The sequence below is a fragment of the Mytilus galloprovincialis genome, chromosome 14, assembly GCF_965363235.1.
Source record: "Mytilus galloprovincialis chromosome 14, xbMytGall1.hap1.1, whole genome shotgun sequence".
Lineage (NCBI taxonomy): Eukaryota > Metazoa > Mollusca > Bivalvia > Mytilida > Mytilidae > Mytilus > Mytilus galloprovincialis.
Window position 1 is genome coordinate 23953842 of NC_134851.1, and position 20462 is coordinate 23974303.

Here is a 20462-nt window from a genome sequence, read left to right on the forward strand (position 1 = left end):
ATATATTCAAATGATCATTTTTATTGTTGGCCGTATCGTGCCAATTCATAAAGTCTTGTTTACATTCTTCTATAATCTCTTCTCATATCGTGCTATTCCATATATTCTTCTTTTAATTTGTTCTATAATGACTCATTCTAACGTGCTACTTGATATTTACATTTATTTTCTTTTTCTAGTAATTCTTTATTATGTCTGAATCTACTTCCATGTATATTGGTCACTTCATATGATATCCCTTACTGTTATCTTCTTTCAGAACATCTATTCTTCCTTCTGAACATCTTTTGATTAAAAATCAGAAATACCAACGGATTTGCAAGGCTGTTTATTGGAGCGAGAACATAAAGTACTATACTCCACGTTCCGCCTTCAATGCCTTTAAGATTGAGCAAAAGCGAATCAATTGTTATTGGTGCCCAACAAATTATATATACTGAAAAGAAAAAGAACAATAGCACACTATAAGTATTTAAGTTAAATCTAAGTTAAATACTGTGTAACAAGTTAACACAATGGAATAATACAGTATGTCTTTATATCTTTACAATACCCCTTTAACAATGTTTAACAACTGCAGTATGTCATAATTGTCAAAACAGCTGATGTACATCTTAACTGCCTTAACAACTGCGGTAGGTGTCTTCATTTCTGCCATAAATCTCAATTATCTTCACTGCTGTACATCTAGATTGATTCAACAATGCGGTACATTGCATTTCCACGAGGGTATCACCAGCCCAGTAGTCAACACGTTTGTGCTGACATGAATGATTATTATAATGGTCATATTTATAAATTAACTGTTTACAAACTTTTTCAATTTTGAAATACTAAGGCTTTTTTATCTCAGGGATATATAACTTTAGCTGTAAAAGTTTTATGAATTTTGATCCTCAATGCTCTTGAACTACGTTTTTTATGTGACCTTTCACCTTTTTGGATTTGAGAGTCACTGATGAGCTATTGTAGACGAAACTCGCGTCTAGCGTAAATTCAAAATTAAGTCGTGGTATTTAGGTTTATTTTTCTTAGTAACTATGGCACATCTCAATTATCTCAACAGCTGTAGTACACCTAATTGTCTGGTCAACTGCAGTACTTAACAACTGGTGTACGTCATTATTGGATTCGGAACAGCAGCAATTCGTCAACTGTGTCCACTACACAATAATCATCGGACTAGTGCGTTCGAATTAAAGGTTAAAACGCCATATAAAAAAGAAGTCAAAATGAATAACCAAACATTAATCAAACGTAGTGTCAAACACGGTATAGATCGAAACAACAAATTCCATACAATAAAAGTTAAGAAAGGCTAAATCTTACCAAAAACAACTACCAGCAGTAATTTGATGGTTTTGATCTTTGCCTTTGAAATAGCTGTTATTTGAATACTTCTGTTAATATCCAGTCCTAATCAAATATAAACCGACATATTAATTATAACAACAACATAAATTTTCAATATAACGCGTTCATGGACGGATCTTGATTCTACTTGGAACTCTCCACTACGATATAGTTTAAATGCCTTGCTAAACAATTATTCAAAATAAACAAAAAAGATAATACTGCAGTTTCAAATATTTTTGTGAGTTCAAGTTTTTTTTTGGACTTAGAAAGCAAATAGTTTCTTGCAGTTTTTTTTGGTTATATGGTGTTTAGACCAGAAGACAAAAATTGTGTTTTTCGTGGCATATTGATAATATTTGTTATCTTAGATTCAAATCAACTTCGAAAATTTTAATACCACCCAAAATTATAATTTCATTTTGCGACATATACCAAAAATATGATTATTGTTTTATACCTGGTTGGTTGTTTTTTACTTTGATTAATCCACATGTCTCTCTTCTTCGTATTTTGATGATTATAAGTATATAACAAATACTTATTACTATAACTGGTATAACGATTATGGTGCATAAATCGGAATATACAAATCCCTATATTAAAAAAATATTATCAAAATAGTTATAGAAGCTGGAATAAGGAGAATAACTTTTTATAAAATACTTCGTGTGTATGATAACTGTAAAATGGTACGTTGAATAGCATTAAGATACCACTTGCTTTACATTTTAATAAGACAAACCTTTGATCGGATCAAAAGGACCATATACATTTAAATCATAACGTTTCATTATTTGTATGAATCTGACTTTTCGTCAATGAATACCATGTGAAATTCATAAAATATCTTGTTATTAAGTTACAATTATTCTCTAGCGTTGTAGTCAGAGCAATGGTCCTGGCATTATCTGTGTTCTTTTTACATTAGACATAACATGATACATTGTTTTTCGTGCTGTTCGTGTTCTTAATTCTTTATTTTTAACATCATGTACATGTATGTGTTTTATCATTGTTCCTGTGGTATCTTTTTACCCTCTCTTACGAATTTGAATTAAAACTAGGTTCCACGTCCTGTAAAATATGTTTTTTTGAATCATTCATGGCCATATGAGTGTAAAACAGGATTTCGGACATCTATGGCTTCAAATATGTTGGTTAAGCGTATAAATAAGTTTGAAACACAATGACAAATGTACTTACTAAACTTGGCAACTCATGTCTGCACTCTCTTGTTTTCTCAATAAATCTACCTTGGACTCCATAAGGTATCGCTACAATGCAGCCAATAACCCATGCTGACAGTGCAAGCCCATAACGGTAGTGTTTTCCTTTGGATGCAGCTGCCAATGGTTTAACAATAACATATGCACGGTCTATTGATATAACCACGATTGCATAAGTTGACACATAAAAAGGAACTTGTGAAAAATATACGTAAGAAATATAGCACAAATGTTGATTCCATGGCACATTAAACCGATTAAACAAAGTATCTGGTAACACATACAAAAGGCCTACAGAAAAATCTGCAAAAAAACACATCACCGTTAATAAGAATCAAATATTTCTTTCACATTTTTTTTTAAGTATTTAAAATCGCTTTAAACATTTTTAAGGAAATTCTCAGTACATGTGATAGACGTTGATGCAAAGAAACACAATTCAAATTTCAGACTAAAAGACAACTTATTGCCATATTTGAAATGATATATTAACAGTTGTAACGCATAAATCAAACTATTCATTGATACATTAAATCATTCACATTCATTGTTTTTCAAGTTAAAAAAAGAATAATAAAGTTTACCTGCTATCGCTAAATTAGCAACAAAAAATCCCATTCGTGACTTTCTATCTCCAATATGTAATAACACAATGACCACAATGTTAGAACATATAATTCCAAGAAAAATGAGGAATGACGTCCATTTCAAAACCTGTGAATCATTGATATCGATTTATTATGTGTTTAATAACAAACAAGCATAAAGATAATAATAATGTCTTGAAGCATGCTAACATGTCAATGCTCTTCAACTTTATACTTGTTTTGCTTTATAAATATTTTGATTTGAGCGTTACTGATGAGTCTTATGTAGACGAAACGCGCGTCTGGCGTACTAAATTATAATCCTGGTACCTTTGATAACTAACAGGGCTCAAATTATCGGTTACATCAAAATAAGGGACTTACATTCATAGTTGAATGAAATGAAGGATTAAAGAGACCGAGGATACGCCATTCTAATAAGATCTTTTTTTTTATCTTGAGCAGTTGTGTGTGCTTGTCATAGAGCTCTTCACGTGTTCCAGACTTACATAGAGATAGGGAGACAAATCTTGACCAAACATAATATACACATTAAAAAGTACAACTGGAGGAATATAGTCCCTACAATTTCAATGCAGCTAGTGATACAAATATTGCCAGCATTATTCATCGGGCTAGCCAGACAAATATTCTTAGCAATATCATTGTGACTATAGGCGGACAAATAGCCCCAATACTATTCTTCCGGCTAGCCGGACAAATAGCACCAGCACTATTCATCCGGCTAACTGGACAAATAGCCCCAGCACTATTCATCGGGCTAACCGGACAAACAGCCCCAGCACTATTCATCCAGCTAGCTGGACAAATAGCCTCAGTATTATTTGTCTGGTTACATGTAATCTGATGTACAGTAGTTGTCGTTTGTTTATGTAATTTATACGTGGTTTTCGTTTCTCGTTTTTTATATAGACTAGATCGTTGGTTTTCCCGTTTGAATGATTTTTGCGGCCTTTTATAGCTTGTTGTTCGGTGTGAGCCAAGACTCAATGTCGAAGGCCGTACATTGATCTATTATGGTTTAATCATATAAATTGTTATTTGGATGGAGAGTTGTCTTATTGGCACTCACACCACATCTTCCTATATCTAAGTCTATCTGGCATGATTCATCTGACCCTGACCTCAATATCACGGTGCATTTTTCAAACCAGGTCAAATGAGTTTTGTTAAAACAAACCTTTTTTACTTTTAAGGTCTTGTAGAAAATCTTGTTTGTGCTGTACTTTAACGCCTCTATCAAGGAATTTTATTTTGGATGTACACATAAAAAAAATGTTATTTTTATTTAACACACTCAAAGGTTTGAACGTTGCCTTCAATTTAGACTTGTATGTGTAAATATGATTTTGGGATTGAACTACATAACACAGCTATTTGAGTTCATATATCAAGGGTCAATTCAACGGTCATGCTTGATAGGAAGTCTTCCTATGTTGCAGCCATTTCAATATTTTAGACACAAAAATGTCCCATAAATAAATTATTTTACCTTAATGTCAAAGTTCAGGGTTCAGAAGTCATTGTATTGTGCCAGAAATTGTGTTATGTTAACATACACCTAAATTCCAAATATTACAAATTTAGGTCAAATGATAAAAAAAGTGTTTATCCGGAACGAGACTGCTTCAAAGAAAAAGGATACAAACCAGAATCAGAATAAGAAATATTAATATAGATATAAATTATATATTTACACATAAGTTCAGTTTAAACTGCATGATTTGCCATACCAATGCTTAACTGTTCGCTTGCTCTTTAATTTAATACAACTTATATGCCACCATAACAAACAAAAGTCACATTCAACAGCATCATTATTTTCTGTAGTAATAAAAACATTACAGTATGTACAAAAAATATATCCACCCTTTTTTTGTTTTTCTTTTACAATAGATAATAAATACAACCATGCAGATGGAGTGAACATTTTTTGAACAATTGTCAAATCGACATAATCATCTAAACATCGGTAAGGTAATGAGTCCGCCGATAATCCAATCAAATCTTCTTCATCCAGTAATGTCTCTCCTGATGCCTTCATTACACTATCTACGCTAACGAACCATCTAAGTAAGTATTTCTGAAGAAAAAAAAAATAAGTAAAGTTATACATAATGCACAATACGTATAAAAGCACATGAGGTTCAATGAGAGTAAACAATCATTGCAACATCTATTTCAAGAATTAGTGTAATATCATATCAAAGATAATCAAAGCATTCAACCAAAAAGTGTTTATCCACTTTATTTGAACAATGGTGGATAGTTGTTTCATTGGCAATCATACTACATCTTCTTAGTTTGTGTGTGTTATTAAGCCATGATGTCTTGTTGTTTCTGTGTTAAACTTCTTGCTTGTTGTCTTCTTCGTCTGTTTTAACTATTTATGAACAATGTATCTTAATTTAACAAGAACGGATATTTGAATACAATAGACCACTTTTGAATTCATCCGTCACCGAAAAAAACTCGTCAATTATGCGCGCCTTTGTGACGTTATTTACCAGATAGAAGGGGTCGCCTGTTTTCCTGCACTATGAACATTCATCAAGCGTCTTAATGATCGTCATTGTGCAGGATGAACTAGAAATAATAGGTGTTTGGTAGGTACTTAATCACAATTCCTCAATGACAGAAGTGCTGATTGTAAATTATGAGAATTCCATTTGCCGCATAGTTCGTACAATATAGTTTGATACTTTTCCAACCACTCGCTCAACATTTGAACGGAAGTGACGACGCACCTAAACGCACGAATGATGTTCACTAAAACCAGAGTTTTTGACGGAAATGCAGCGAACTCGAAAGTTGTTTTTTTTGCAAATTTCTAACATAATTTAGTAGTGATAGGTGAAGAAAACAAACCTCTTTCTTTTTCATCAACTGTTCTCTTAAAGAAAGGAACAAGTTTGTTCTTTTCTCTTTTATTTTTGGTAAACCAATTGCAGTCTGTTGGCTTTCTTTTTGCCTCCCTTTTCTTTTTAGCTTTGTTGACATCTTTAAATCACTAAGGCTTCTTTCTAAAAGAAAAACAAGTTTGAAACCAACTATATGAGTACATAAATAAAAACATTAATCAGAATAGATATAGGAAGATGTGGTGTGAGTGCCAATGGGACAACTCTCCATTCAAATAACAGTCTATAAAAGGAAACCTTTATAGGTCAATTTAGTCTGTTTAAATGACACCAAACATTTGTTATTGTCATTGTAAAAAAGTATGCTAGGATCGTAAGTCATCAACAGCACTATAGACAAAAAGCAATATATAATCTCCATTTCGATCAGGAGTCGATGACCATGTCAACATTTTCACCTGGAAGAATGGTTCTCATGTTATGGCACAGAAATGATGAACAACATTTAACTTTGAAATAGATGAGGTAAACTTTTTTTCAGAAATTATTTTTAACCTGCCACCCAGCAGAACAAAACGAGTTATACATTCATGATAAAGTGCTCAAATAATACTGCTTTAATCTGAGAATTGTTTTTTGCTCTATTAAAATGTTATACATACTGTTCTGATGAAGATCATTTTCTGTTTTTCTTTTGATAATAAACTCAATGCGGTTGCAGATCAGACTGTCATTATCTATATGAGACAATGATCGAACTTCTTGGAAAGTACATAAATACTGTGAAATACTGTCTCTTTGATCATCGCTCAAACTTCTAGTTCCATCGTGGTATTTGAACACCGTATTTATAGGATTTCCTACTCGAGGCAGAACTTTTTGGGATCATACATTTTAATGAAATCAATAATTTCTCCTCTCAAGCTTTGCATGGTTTCCATTACATCAGGAAAGGAAGTAATAGTGCCATCCTTATCATTACAAATGTTGTCTTCAAAATCTGGTACGTCCCTTTTCCTTTTCCTATTATTTTCTTCACTTTCTATCTTTGGTTGGAGATTAGTTTTTTTGCCTATGAAAAATTAAATACTCAAACATCAATTAAAAATAGAACTAAAGATGGATTACTCTTGTTAGTGAAGTATATTGAGAAATTGTATAGAGAAAAACATGATTATCCTTGATTGATGAAAGCAATTGTGTCAAAAATATCTACAGGAGTTATGTTTTACAGATTTGTCTATTAAACAAAGGTATGCGTTTAGAACACTTCTTTAAATGAAAAAAAAAATATGTTAAATGACCATCACTACATTATTCTTAATAGTTGTAAGTCACACAGTCTAAATGGTTTGACAAATTCTTTTGTAATTTATGGTTCAACTGTTTAACAAAGGTGAAATTTCTTCCACATGAATTCATAGTTGAGTCTTATTAACTGTTGCTTCTTGAATTGATAAGATGTCAACATGTTATACATACCTTTTCTTTTCTTTTGTGAAACATTGGATGGAAACTTTTTCCTTTCTATTTGCTTCAAATATTGATCTACAAATAATAAGTATGAAATGTTCAAGTATATAAGCCATTAGAACAAATGAAGTATAATTGATGACTATTTATGGGTAGTTTCAATCAAATATCTTGATCATTGCAATTATAACCAAATTTCTTTTTTTCAATATCAGCGATATACTAAAAGTTCATTCACAGTTCTTAAATGACTTCTGAATTTTTTTTTTATACATAACAATATGTACCAACATTTCTGACAATGGAACATGCATGAAATATCAAAATGTGATAGTAGTTTTATACCTTCAAGTATTTTTAATATACTTTCTACTGTCAACCAGCCCTCCTCTGTGATATATGGTTTGGCTGCTGCCTGATTATTGAGATTTAATAACATTTCAGCTGATGGTAGCAATTCCTCAAACGATTGCTGACTTCATCTCCATCGATTCTGCATGTACCCTTTTCAGCACAAAGAGCAGCTGATTTGTCAGATATTTTGTAAAATAAATTCTGAAAAAATAGTTCACTTACTTTAATCATGTATTTCACCAAAGAGATGTGTAATACAAAATAGTATTCCTTTTTTTTTGATAGAGCATCATGCAAAGTCCAGAAAAGTTCATAAATAAAATTGAGATTAAATAGTATATATGTAAAACAAATAACATTATATGATATAGATACAATGGATAAGCGTTGATTCTTGAAAAAGAAACCATGAGCCCGCAGGGCGAATGGTTTGTTTTTCATGAATCAACGCTTGTCCATTGTATCTATCACTTAAACTATTGTAATAATATCTTTTGAAACTTAACGCCTATTCTTAATTAGAAGGTATTGTAAGTGAGTTTAATTAACCACGATATTGAGTCAAACGATCCATTACAATAAATTAGACATCACAATTAAATGGTTAAAAAATACAAATATATTATAACACAACAAGTCTGCCCTTAAAGATCTTCATATCATCAGGCATCCGAATGTTATTTGTTTTTACAAAATAGGACATATTCAAACTTATTTCTATTCGACAAAAACATTATATATAGTGCATATAATAAGTATGTTTCCGAAATTTCTAGCAGTAAGCGTAATTCACGACATATCACGATTTTCTAGCATAATAATTTGCGAATTAAAATTGATAAAATTATATAGTAAAACAGATGAAAACTTATAATATTAATTTATAAAACAAAAATGGACCAATATTATGCAATCCATTTTTGTTTTGTTTGAAACATATGGAATAGCCAACTATTATCCGATAATAAACGACCAAAATCGCCCTTTTCTACACAAAATATCCACAATAACATTCAAAACAAGAACAAAAACTGGAAATCTAGACATTTGGAACAACAAAGAGAATTCAGGGATTCGAACCTAAACAGACAAGTCCTTAGCTTTAACTCATTTATCTTAACTACGAAACCTCATGGCTACCAACTCATACTATACGATTACCTATTATGTATATACAAAGGTACAAACCCTGGGTGTCTGTTGTACCGATATATATCATATATTCATTTATATATATAAAATAGACTTTTAAATCGTAGCCGATTGGTAGCCGAGAGGTTTCGTTGATGTGTTAATGTCAGTAACAAGTTACAAAATGTATGGACGGGCTCGATTCCCAGTGAAGGCATATATAAATTACAAAAATTAAAAGTAAGTTTTTAAAAATAATTCCATTAGCTATAGTGAACAGATATCAGGAAATTAGTCAATTCAAACTTAATGATATTAGGCACACAAAGGAAATAATAGAATATAATCTGGTGAGTCCATTTCAGCGACGGATTTAGGAAGCGTTGATTCTAGAAAAAGAATCCACGGTAAATGAATAGGCTGACGTCACCACAATGGTTTAATAAATATTTCACCCTCTTATAAAGTATTTTTTTTCTGCCAGGATGCAGACAACAAGTACCAGTATGTGTAATGTAAAGCCTTACCTTGAACCGCTATACGATCATCATTATATACACTAGCTATACTATTATCCTATGACTGTTTGTAGGAACTGAAACTGAATACCAAATATACTTATAAATTTTTAAATAATAAATAAATTCATTCTTTTGTAAATTACAGGTTGGTTAACTGTTATGCAATAAATGTTTTTACGTCGTAACAACAATCCCTTTCCCTTTCATTAATGTGAGTAACCAATAAGATTATGTACCGGATTTGTTATAACATGAGCAACATGACAGGTGCCAAATGTGAGGCAGGATCTATTTATAGATCAGCTTATCCTTCCAGAGCACCAGATATCATTCTTTGTTTTTTTTTTGGGGGGGGGGGGGAGGGGGTTCATATTGCTTATTCTTTAGTTTTCTATGATGTGTCATGTATACTATTGGTTGTCTGTTTGTCTTTTTAATTTTTAGCCATTCATTGTCAGGTTTTTTTTGTGAGTTTGACTGTCCCTCTGGTATGTTTCGTCCCTCTTTTATGAAAAAATATAATATTTTTAAAATTAATAAAGTTACACATATTTGATGCATTAATTGATAGAACTTGAAAATATTACTATTGTTTATCAAAAAATAAGATTTTGTTCAACACTCTTATTAGGCATTTGCACTAAACAAATCACTCAATAATTAACTAGTGTACTAGGTTTTAAGAGGATATAACCACAAACTACCTCAAAACCAAACTTTCGTCTCTTGTAAATGTTGTCTCATTGCAATCATGCCACATCTTCTTTTTCTTTTATTTAACCTATCAAATACAAATATTCAGTGGAACTGAATTCATATCAAAATGTTTAAAAATTGTGTGCTTGTAACTGAAAAGTACTTACTGTCAATACATTCAACACCAGTATTTTCAGGAAAAGTAGTATTTTCCTCAAGAACAATGTCAATACATTGAACACTAGCATTTTCAGGAACTATTGTCTGTCCTTCAATAATAAAACATCTATCTGCTTCTACAGTGGACTCTGCAAATAGATAACAATTGAGATTAAGATATTATTCAGTAAGAATGGAAAATTTATTTTGTAAACTCATTAGGGTGTTAGGGTGTTAAAGTATTGACTGGTGTTTTTGTATGAAGCACAGAAATGTATGTCTGGTTAAGACTTTTACAACCCTCTAAACAGTCCTTGTATTATAGATTACTGTATTGTATTGATATATATTTATTGAAGAATATATTATAGAAATGTCCAGTACTTGTTTTGTAGATCAGTTGCTGTGCCACTAATGTTTACCAAAATTTCTGGTTGTTCATTGTATAAAAGTGAACTTTTAGCTTTTATTTATTTTTTTCTTAATTTGTCTGTTATTATCATAATAACCTTATTATTTAATTAACATTTGAGACTGCATGGACTTCATCAATATACACTGGTACTTGCTTATCAATATCCAAAGCAAACACAGGCCCTGCTTCTGCTGTGGATGCTGGAATATAAAAAAAATGTTATCAATTACAATCTTGATGAAGTAGAGCCAAATATAATGGTTACAACAGTACCAGGATTCTGGAAATCCCAAGGTATCCCTAGTTATTAATTCACTGCAAATATTTATATTTCCTTTAAAATGTACACGACTGGCACTTTTTTAGCCTTTCTTTCTTTCTTTCTTTCTTTCTTTCTTTCTTTCTTTCTTTCTTTCTTTCTATCTTTCTTCCACTCCATTTGAACTTTGGTGGATAGTTGTATCATAAATGATTCAATGGCAATTAAACCACATCTCCAAGGATTCGTAAATTGATTCATGCATCTCCTTATTTTTATATTGTTACACTTAAAGTTCACTTATCGGTACATGAATTATTAACTTCAATTGTGTGATTGTTTTTCCACAGCTCTTCTATTTCCGTCAACAGTTTCGTTCTTGACATAAATTCCTTCATTCCAACAGCAGAACAAGCAGCTGCTAATTTCTGAGCAACACAGAATGCCTTCTTATATTTTTGATTCTCTGCTAATATGTGGTATTTCATGGATCTACAACCTGTGATGCATTGCTAAGTTTGTTTGAACTGTTATACAAAATGTCTTACTTGGAGAAACCATTGGACTGAAAAGTCTTGTATTTTCCCTAAAATAAGAACGAGTTCATCTGCTGACACATCACTCAGTGCCAAATAAATCAACACTTGTTAGCAACATTGCAAAAAAAATTTATGCTTGCATCACAGTCCCATCGACTTTCTAAAATTACATGTACATAAATGTGTATTAAGTTCTATTTCATCATCAGAGTAACTAGTACTTTTGGTTGTTTTAAAAATGGTCTCCCTTTTTCTATCCTTCTTTAACTCATCTATAACGAAATAACTAGCATAGCCTGTCAAGAACTGTCAATACTTATAGTCTGCAGATGTGGTATTCATTGCCTTTATGTGAACATGTACTTTTTGAATCTCTACATACCTTTATAGTCTCTTTCATTGCTTAGTGTGCCAATCAATGAAAAAAAAGTTTTCAAAAAATAAGTCAAGGCCAAAATACAGCTTGATAACTTGTTTTAACTTTTGGTTGAACGATTCTATTCTGTTATTGGTAGTGTTCATAAGAGATCCTTCAAAAAAAGTCAGCCCTAATATAAAACCCATTAATTGCGTATATTATGCGAGTTAGTATAAATATAGTTAAATATCTGCCTGGGAGATGTTGTCTCAATGAGTTTAAGGTAAGCATTGTAATCTTCTTCTGAACTGCTGTGTACTAGTTGCTGGATTAGTTCTTAAGCAACATAGCGTTGTGCAGATGAAATGCCCATTATGTCTGTGGTTATTTCACGGCTAAATGTTCTTAATACATGGAACTTACAAATGAGCAGAGAGGCATCTGGAAATTCTTCTTTAAAAACATCTCTTTCTACTATATCTTTATCTGCAATTACTACTTTGATCCCCGAGGAGTCTGGATTATGCTTTTTAAAGCATTTTATAAGGTGCTGTAGAACTGGCTTTTCTTTGGAGTTAAGTACGCAAATTGCTGCAACTTCACTCTGTCCTCAGCTGTTTTCTATCATAATGACATACAGGGGCAACAGAGACAATATCACAGTAAGCAGAAAATATGTTTTGCATTACCTAATCTTGGTAGAAAACTCCTTGTACTTTGTTATTGAAATCATGAAAAACTTCAACAACAGATCCTGCAACGACAAAAAATAGATAAAATGGGATGCAATGGTCAATTCTCCATCATTATCAAAAGCAATATACTGGTACATGATTAAAATAATTCATGGTTACCTAGTAGATATAATCAAATGACAACTTTTCTTTTATTTTCTACTGTTTCTCTTTTTTTATTATTTTCTCAAAAACAAATTAGACATGATTTTAAACTCAACATATTTCACAAAAAATGCATACTGAGTGGATTGTCATTAATAGATAAAACATGAGTGAAAAGCTTAAATCATATTCACACTTGATCTGTTCTTTATTACTATGTATATGCATTCTCATTTATACCATAAATAGTAATAAACAAAATGGGCTAGTGCAACAATGTCCCAATAAATGTCTGTATATTATGAATCTTCAGTTACCTGTCTTCTTTAATTTACTGACAAGACTTTCAATGTTGTCTGACTTCTTGCTGGCATTGACTTTTGAAATTATGTTGCTGATGTCTTTCAGGATGTCTTTTTTTCCAGTTTTATCCTGCATGTGGTCCCTCATTAGCTTGTTGTTCACCTGTAAGGAAACCAGTTTTTCTGCTTCCTTTAGCTTCTCTTCTGGTAGTCTCCTCTCACGAGGGAGCATTTCAAACAAACCCTAAAAAGCAAGATTTCTACATTAGTTGATAAATACATATTGTTACACTTTGTATATTTAAACTGGGTCAGTATCTTGGAACACGTCAGATTCCTGTATCAGGCTTACACTATATGAAGGAAGCAATTTTCATTTTTTTGTGTAATTTCTGTTAAGACTTCATTTCCTGTTTTCATGGCACTATAATTTGACTTTCACGAGTCATGCTTAGGTCCTAATGAGACCCACTACTACTGCTGTACATTATGATGAACATTTTTAGGTTTATTTTGTTAAGGTACATGTACTGTGTAAGTACTTTTATTCATGGGATACTATTTTTTGTGGTATTTGTGATTGACTTCAACCACAAATTTAAATTTCCTTAGAAAGGTAAAATTTTCAATTAAAACTAAAATGCTCTAATGTTATTAATAAGTACTATAATATCCGTATATTCAAAATCCCACAAACTAAGGAAATTTTGATAATTCACGAAAATGTACACCACACATAGAAGTATCTTCACAGCATTTCAATCGAGAAGGTCAAGCATTGTTTTAACAACATGTATCATATCTACCGTTAGTTACCTTTGATATCACATGATTATGATGGTATTCAATGCTTTTCAAAATCAAAAACTTTCCATCTTCGGACACATCCACTGAAATATATGCTGGACAACCTTTCCTCAATGTGCTGAAAAAAAATAAATGTATACCTAATTTATAATTTTAATAGTACGTAACAATGTAGTCACACAAAATTAAGGTCAACAGAAGGTGGTTGAATGAAATTAATTTGTTTCCCCTTAACTGTCGAACTCATATCACATCATATGAGCACGATGAGAGTGGGTGTTTTAGCCTCAGAAAAAAAAATTAGAAACGACAGGAAAAAAAAGAAAATTGGGAAATAAAATATACGAAAATATAAAACTCCTCATGGTTAATCTCAGCTGACCTGGCCTCTTGAACTTTTGACGTCATGCAACAATCACTTTTCTACCGTGGCGTCATATATTTTGTTGTATGACATCAAAATTTTACGGGACCCGTATGATACCCAGTGATGACAGACAAATATCTTTAAAAAGTATGGAGAAGCAAAAATTAAATAAAAAAACAATATAGAAAGCATTTAAAGCCCCCTTAAAGGTTTTTTTATAACTGCAAGAGCCATCTTGCAACTAAACCCAATGCCATGGGCGTGTTAAAAAGTTGGTATGTAACTTACTGATATGTATCACAGGCACTTGTTTTCTATCCCTTGGCTATATGGAAAACATGTGCCTGTTTTATGTAAGCGGCAGTCATTTTCGGGCGGCCGATATCGATGATTGAACAGACGATGACGGATGTCTATTTTAGTTTTCATCTTCCACATTATAGTTATTCCTCTTACGAGTTTAACATGTTTAATGTTATAAATATGTTTATGCGTGTGCCAAGTTGTGTTCCGGCATGGTAACTTGTTTGATAGGAACAGTAACCGACCAACAGTCATGACAGTGGTTATGATTCCTTACAATCTCCGCATCAGTTTCATTTATAAAGAACACCAGGGATGTCATGTTCAACAAGTGATAATTTACTTAGTTTCAGTGCGTTACAATATCGCAAACCTGTATATACTAGTAAAAGGTAAACCAGCTTTTAAAGATTCTGGTCGGTCGCTGAGGGAAGTGGATGTACCCCCCTTTTTTTTCTTATCAGAAATAAAATATTATTGGTGTTTGAAAATGAATTGTCACTTTTTCATGTTTTTAATTGTATAAACATACCTTTGTTTATGTCTTTCTCCATAAGTTTTGCTGTTGTGGTCTTTTCCGCCATTTATACAGCTATATCGGTTTGATAAAACTGGAGGTCCTTGCTCAATTCCCTTTTAATTCCACTTTTCCTTGCGGATTCAATTGTTCTTGAATCCCTTTTATAGAATTCGATATTTTTTTGTACTTCATATTGTCGAATTCGCGTGTTAAGAGATTAAAAACTAGAAAATTTATCCCGAAATTAATACCGCCGTATTCAGTCATTATCCCAGCATTTCAGTGATCGGGTTTCACGCTGATTCCTGCTGCTGCTGCAGATAACTTTTCGTCATACGTACAAGTAATGATGAATTTGTGACATGCGCATTGCATTTGCGGGACAAATAGTCTCAGCCCATTTGTCCGGCTAGCCGGACAAATAGCCACTCCGTTACCAATTTGTATTTTCTTTTGTATTTGATAATTAATTTTTATTCTGACATTTTATTACAAAAATATTGATTCAGATGTTTGTGTACAGCCATGAAGAGACGTTAAATCGTATGGAACCAGTTAAGATCACGTGGGGTGTGTTTTGAAGCAATTAATTTGTATAGACAACCACGTAAAAAAAAGAAAAGAAAAATTAAATAAATTAGCAGATATTAGTTATTTTTTTGGTAATACAACACATTGACTAAAATGTAAGGTAAAGTATTAACATATCTTACCAGATCACTGTTTGTTGGTACGTCCTCTGTGGTCTGATTAAAGGAAACATTACCACTTGTCATATTATGAATTTTATCCATGCTGAAAGCTCTACTTGCTTAAACGAAATGATAATATTGATGTTCTAAAACACATTCATGAGAGATTGGATATGGAGTATACAATGAAATGATTCTAAATCGTAATTGATAAAACAGAAACAGGTGAATGCATTACGATTGATTTATAACAGATAACAACAACAATTTGAGAAATTATGTTATGTCGGTTTAATCATCTAATACACATTTAATCCTGCATCTAATATCTCAAATTTTACGCCTAAGAAAAGCAAAATAATTATGAATTTTCGTCTTGACCTTTCCTCACGCAGATTGAACCAGTATATACGTGAAACCCGGTTTCTTTTATACATGTATATTATTTGGGGTTTAACTAGTTATATGTGCATGATTATTATTATTTACATGTTTTGGTCGATGCCACTGCGGTTGGACGTTTCGTCACCGAGTGTGTCATCAACCGAGTAGTCTGCTCTCCGGTGTTGACATCAATGTTATTATATGGTCATTTTTATATAGTTCTCTTTTTCAAAACTATGTTTTTGTTTATACTAAGGGTTTTTGTATCCACGGCATAGATACCCTGCCTGTATTTGGATAATTTTATTTAATTTTGGGTCCTCAATTCTCTACAACTTTGTACATGTTGTACTTGTTTGATTTTACAACTATTTTGATCTTAGCGTCACTGGTGAGTCTTATGTAGACGAAACGCACGTTCGGCGTATTACCTCATAATCATGGTACCTTTGATAAGAAATTTTTAGGATAGGATGCCACACAAATATGACAATGTAATAACACACATGTACCTTTCAGTGTATCATATGGATTGAATACTAGTTACTGGAATGATACATTATAAATTCTGGTAAACTATATGTATAAGTATATGAATTGGAAATGAAAGATCTGCCAACATTAACGTTTGATGAATTTGTATCATTACTTTATATACATTCTTTTATTGCAGAAGGTAAGACTTGGATGTTTCTATTAAAAGATAAACAACATCGATCCAGGTTGTAAGATATGTCAAGAAATAATCCAATTAATAATCCGATAATCCGAAGATATAATCCAAAATCAGAGGTAACTTATTGTATTGGTAAAATTGTCTCATCTTTTTGTATCACATTTTGTTTAAAAAATCCTCTCATCAAAAGAAAAGAAAAGTCCACATGATCTAACTTTTTCAAAGGATAAAGGATAAGTCTGTAGGGCAGACTTTTAATATTCATATATCTCCTTTTTTTAGTTTAAACTTATACTAAAATGTGTACTACATCTCTACTTATTTACTTTGATTCATCTTTTATAATTAAATCTAACCGCCGGGTAAAGGCATTTTCACTGGTTTAATTCAAACGTTGTGTCTCAAAACATGAAGATCATATCTATGAACCAAAGTTAAACAAAACAAAATGTATATAGATATTAAGTACCTTCCCAAAATAGACGACTTTTGTGAAACATATGCATCTACAAGGTGCAACCATCAGTGTGATTGTGAACGTGATCAACCTGCTAATGTATACTTTACAATTCTCAGAATACATACATTTGATGATATCAGACATATATTATCGGCTACTCCTACCAACAAGTTATTTTTCAGTAACTTATTTTCGTTGAATAACAAACAGACATGACCTATAGTTTCATACAGTTTCGATTTATTTCGAGGAACGACTGTTTCTAGATTTTTTTTTAGATCAAATGCGATAATTGCTACATTTAACAAAGACCCTAAAGACCTTTTAAAATGATTACTTTGATTATAGAATGGAACTGGATCTTCCTAGGTGTTTCATAATTTATTGTATCGTTAAATATCAGTTTTAGAGATTGTATTTAATAAAATGTAATTATTTACACATTTTAGAAGCACTCTGCATAATTTGCAATAAGATATCAATTATTGATATTAAAAAAATATTAAACGTGTTAGTGTATTGGATTTGATAAAAGTTTTTAGACAAGAAGAATCCATACAACATACTTACTTTTATTAGTAGGAATCACTATTAAATTCCGTTATAAGTATAGAATGTAGAACCAGCAACAAAGGCCCTTCAACTTAGTTTTAGTTTATTGTAAACTGTAACGCTATGTTTAACTTAGTTCCACGGCATAAATAAAATATGTCAGATAAAAATATCTAAATTGAAATAAATTGGGTGAGTTGTCTAGTGAATCAGAGAGTTATTTATCTTGAATTTCACTTATATCATAATAAGTATTAACACAATGTTCATATTGGATTAAACATAACAACAGAGGTCCTACAACGTAATGTTAATATTAACGTTATGTTTAACGTAGTTACACTCCATATTAAAAATCCGTCAGCTTTACATGTCCAATTTGAAATAAATTGGGTGAGTAAAGCAGTGAATCAGATGGTTAATGTAAAATAATTATCTTGAATTACACTTATTTCATAATAGGTTAATAATGCTTCAATCACAATGTTCATATTGGATTTATCATAAATAAGTATATACATTTACATGCTATGCGAAAGCATAACTAAACACACTATAATTCATCATAAGAATATTTTTTCCGTGATAATTTTTCTCAAATTTTCGTATGTTCCTTGCTTTCAGATTTTTTTCAAGATGATTATACATAAAATGATGCATATAAATTGAAATACTGCTTCGCTATTTCTGATTTATATTGTGTTGAAAATGATGATGTCATGTGTTTGTGCTATCAGGAACTGTTATCTCGAAAAATTAACGAAACAAACAAAAGATCAAAACACAAATATAGCAACTTAGAGTATTAACACGCTAAATTACATAAACATAAGTGATGGAAACAGCAGTTCATCAATGTGTTTATCTCATAAATAGATTAAGAGTGCACATAAATATAGCATACAAGACTAAGAAATCAAATGATCATTTCAAACAGCAGCCGAGCGTTTCATATTGTTTTTGCTTCATCTGATATTTGAGTGATTTCCCATTGAACATGTAACCATCGATAATAAGTTATATCAGTCAAATAACTGATAAGGCGACAACTCTGTGTCTTAGATCCAAATTGCTTTAATATGTGTTTTTTTTTTTTTTTTTTGAGGGGGACTTCAAATACCTATTCTAGTTAAAAGTTTATTTAAACTATTAAACAACTAACATATTTAACAAAAGTATTTTATGGCCCCTACATGCTGCATTCGTCATACGTTTTGATATACACATACAGACTCAAATACTTATAAATGCATTGAAAATTACGTATAAGCTAAACTATTTTTTCATTAAGTTGACTTTGTGTAAATATATTCAGAATATGTAAATCTGTTAGTAATGAACAAAATAAATAGCACTTTACGTTATTGTCAATAAATTTGATGGTTTCAAGTGTGCATTATAATTATTCTATTACTTGACAGTGATGCTGTTACAAATCATGCATTTGTTACAGTATACAGTAGATATAATGTTCACAAAGTGCTAGTTATTACTAAACAAATCATAACGTGCTTTAAACAATAAGCATTAGGTGATAGACATAATAGTTAGTGGCTACCGAATTCTAAGGAAAATTCAAAACGAAACGTACTGTCATCCATTGTAAAATCAAAGCTCAATCATTCCTAACTTCATTGGAACTAAATGCAATAGTCATATAGAAGGAAATATATATTGATGTCAGTTAATTGTCCAAAACTACATGCTGGCCTTTTTTCAGAATTTTAATTATTTAAACATACCAAATATAAATCATAAATACTTAGTTTTGTTTTTCCCTATAACAACGTTTACTATGTCAATTGGCACAAGTAACAATGATTTATTTTTACTGAAAAAAATTTTCAACGTTTATAGATGTATCGTATAAAGACACATATGTCGAACTTCCAGACATAGTAGTTTTTTTTCCTCCTTATTCAAGTGTTGAATGTAATTATCAATGAAAATATGAACGTGCAAAACGACATGCAATACCGTAATGCATTACTTAAGAAAACGCCATCAGAATTACACAATGTTAAACACGCTTTGTAAACCGAATACTATTTGTGAAATGCAATTTAAGTTATTCCAAATGAGCATTGGTCTAGAAAGATTTTGATTAAATTGAAAGACTTCTGTAGCCTTTTCAATATAACGGAATTTGTTGAAAAAGTCGTACAAGTGAAAGGTTTATCGATATAAAAACAGGTTCAATCCAACATTTTCTATCTTTTGCCTGTACCAAGTCAGGAATATGACAGTTGATGTCCATTCGTTTGTTATGTATTTTGTCATTTGATTTTGCCATGTGATAAAGGACTTTCCGAATAAATTTTCCTCCGAGTTCAGTTTTTTTGTGATTTTATTTTTTTCTAGGAAATCGCAAATTATATACCGTTAAATTTCATCAAGATTAAATTTTAATTTTAATTTATTGATTATTCGTTTGTTCGCTAAACATAATATCCGAAGATTGTTGATTTAAAATTCAATTTAATAAGTAAATGAGGAATAAATAACGGAATATAGTTTTTTTTTCTATTATACTTAATGGTAACAATATTGACTCTTTTGATGAAAACTAGTTAAACTCTTTCTGGATGTTGTAATTGATTAATA

At 31.3% G+C, this 20462-nt stretch overlaps 2 protein-coding genes and 1 long non-coding RNA gene across 5 annotated transcripts; all 3 read right to left on the minus strand.

Moving 5' to 3' along the window:
• Positions 1-3: 3 nt before the first annotated feature.
• LOC143059128 (cardioacceleratory peptide receptor-like) lies at positions 4-18177 on the minus strand. 2 transcript variants are annotated; one of them, XM_076232615.1, is made up of 7 exons: positions 17877-18177; positions 15808-15905; positions 3167-3296; positions 2560-2885; positions 1814-1949; positions 1330-1416; positions 4-436 (listed from the first exon to the last, which is right to left on the minus strand). In XM_076232615.1, the coding sequence occupies exons 2-7, from the start codon at positions 15886-15888 to the stop codon at positions 246-248; spliced, it is 951 nt and encodes a 316-aa protein (XP_076088730.1). In that variant the 5' UTR covers positions 15889-15905; positions 17877-18177; the 3' UTR covers positions 4-245. The 2 variants fall into 2 exon arrangements, with proteins under 2 accessions (XP_076088730.1, XP_076088729.1); XM_076232614.1 differs by lacking the exon at positions 17877-18177 and having other exon boundaries at positions 15808-15935.
• On the minus strand, positions 4806-6927 carry LOC143059129 (uncharacterized). The gene is made up of 3 exons (XM_076232616.1): positions 6714-6927; positions 6059-6213; positions 4806-5273 (listed from the first exon to the last, which is right to left on the minus strand). Exons 2-3 carry the CDS (start codon positions 6188-6190, stop codon positions 4896-4898), a joined length of 510 nt encoding a protein of 169 aa, XP_076088731.1. The 5' UTR covers positions 6191-6213; positions 6714-6927; the 3' UTR covers positions 4806-4895.
• LOC143058277 (uncharacterized) lies at positions 7533-11001 on the minus strand. Of its 2 annotated transcripts, none has more exons than XR_012972980.1 (4): positions 10895-11001; positions 10394-10534; positions 9537-9610; positions 7533-7599 (listed from the first exon to the last, which is right to left on the minus strand). It is a non-coding gene; the product is annotated as an uncharacterized LOC143058277 (long non-coding RNA). The 2 variants fall into 2 exon arrangements; XR_012972979.1 differs by lacking the exon at positions 7533-7599 and adding an exon at positions 7876-8079.
• Positions 18178-20462: the final 2285 nt, after the last annotated feature.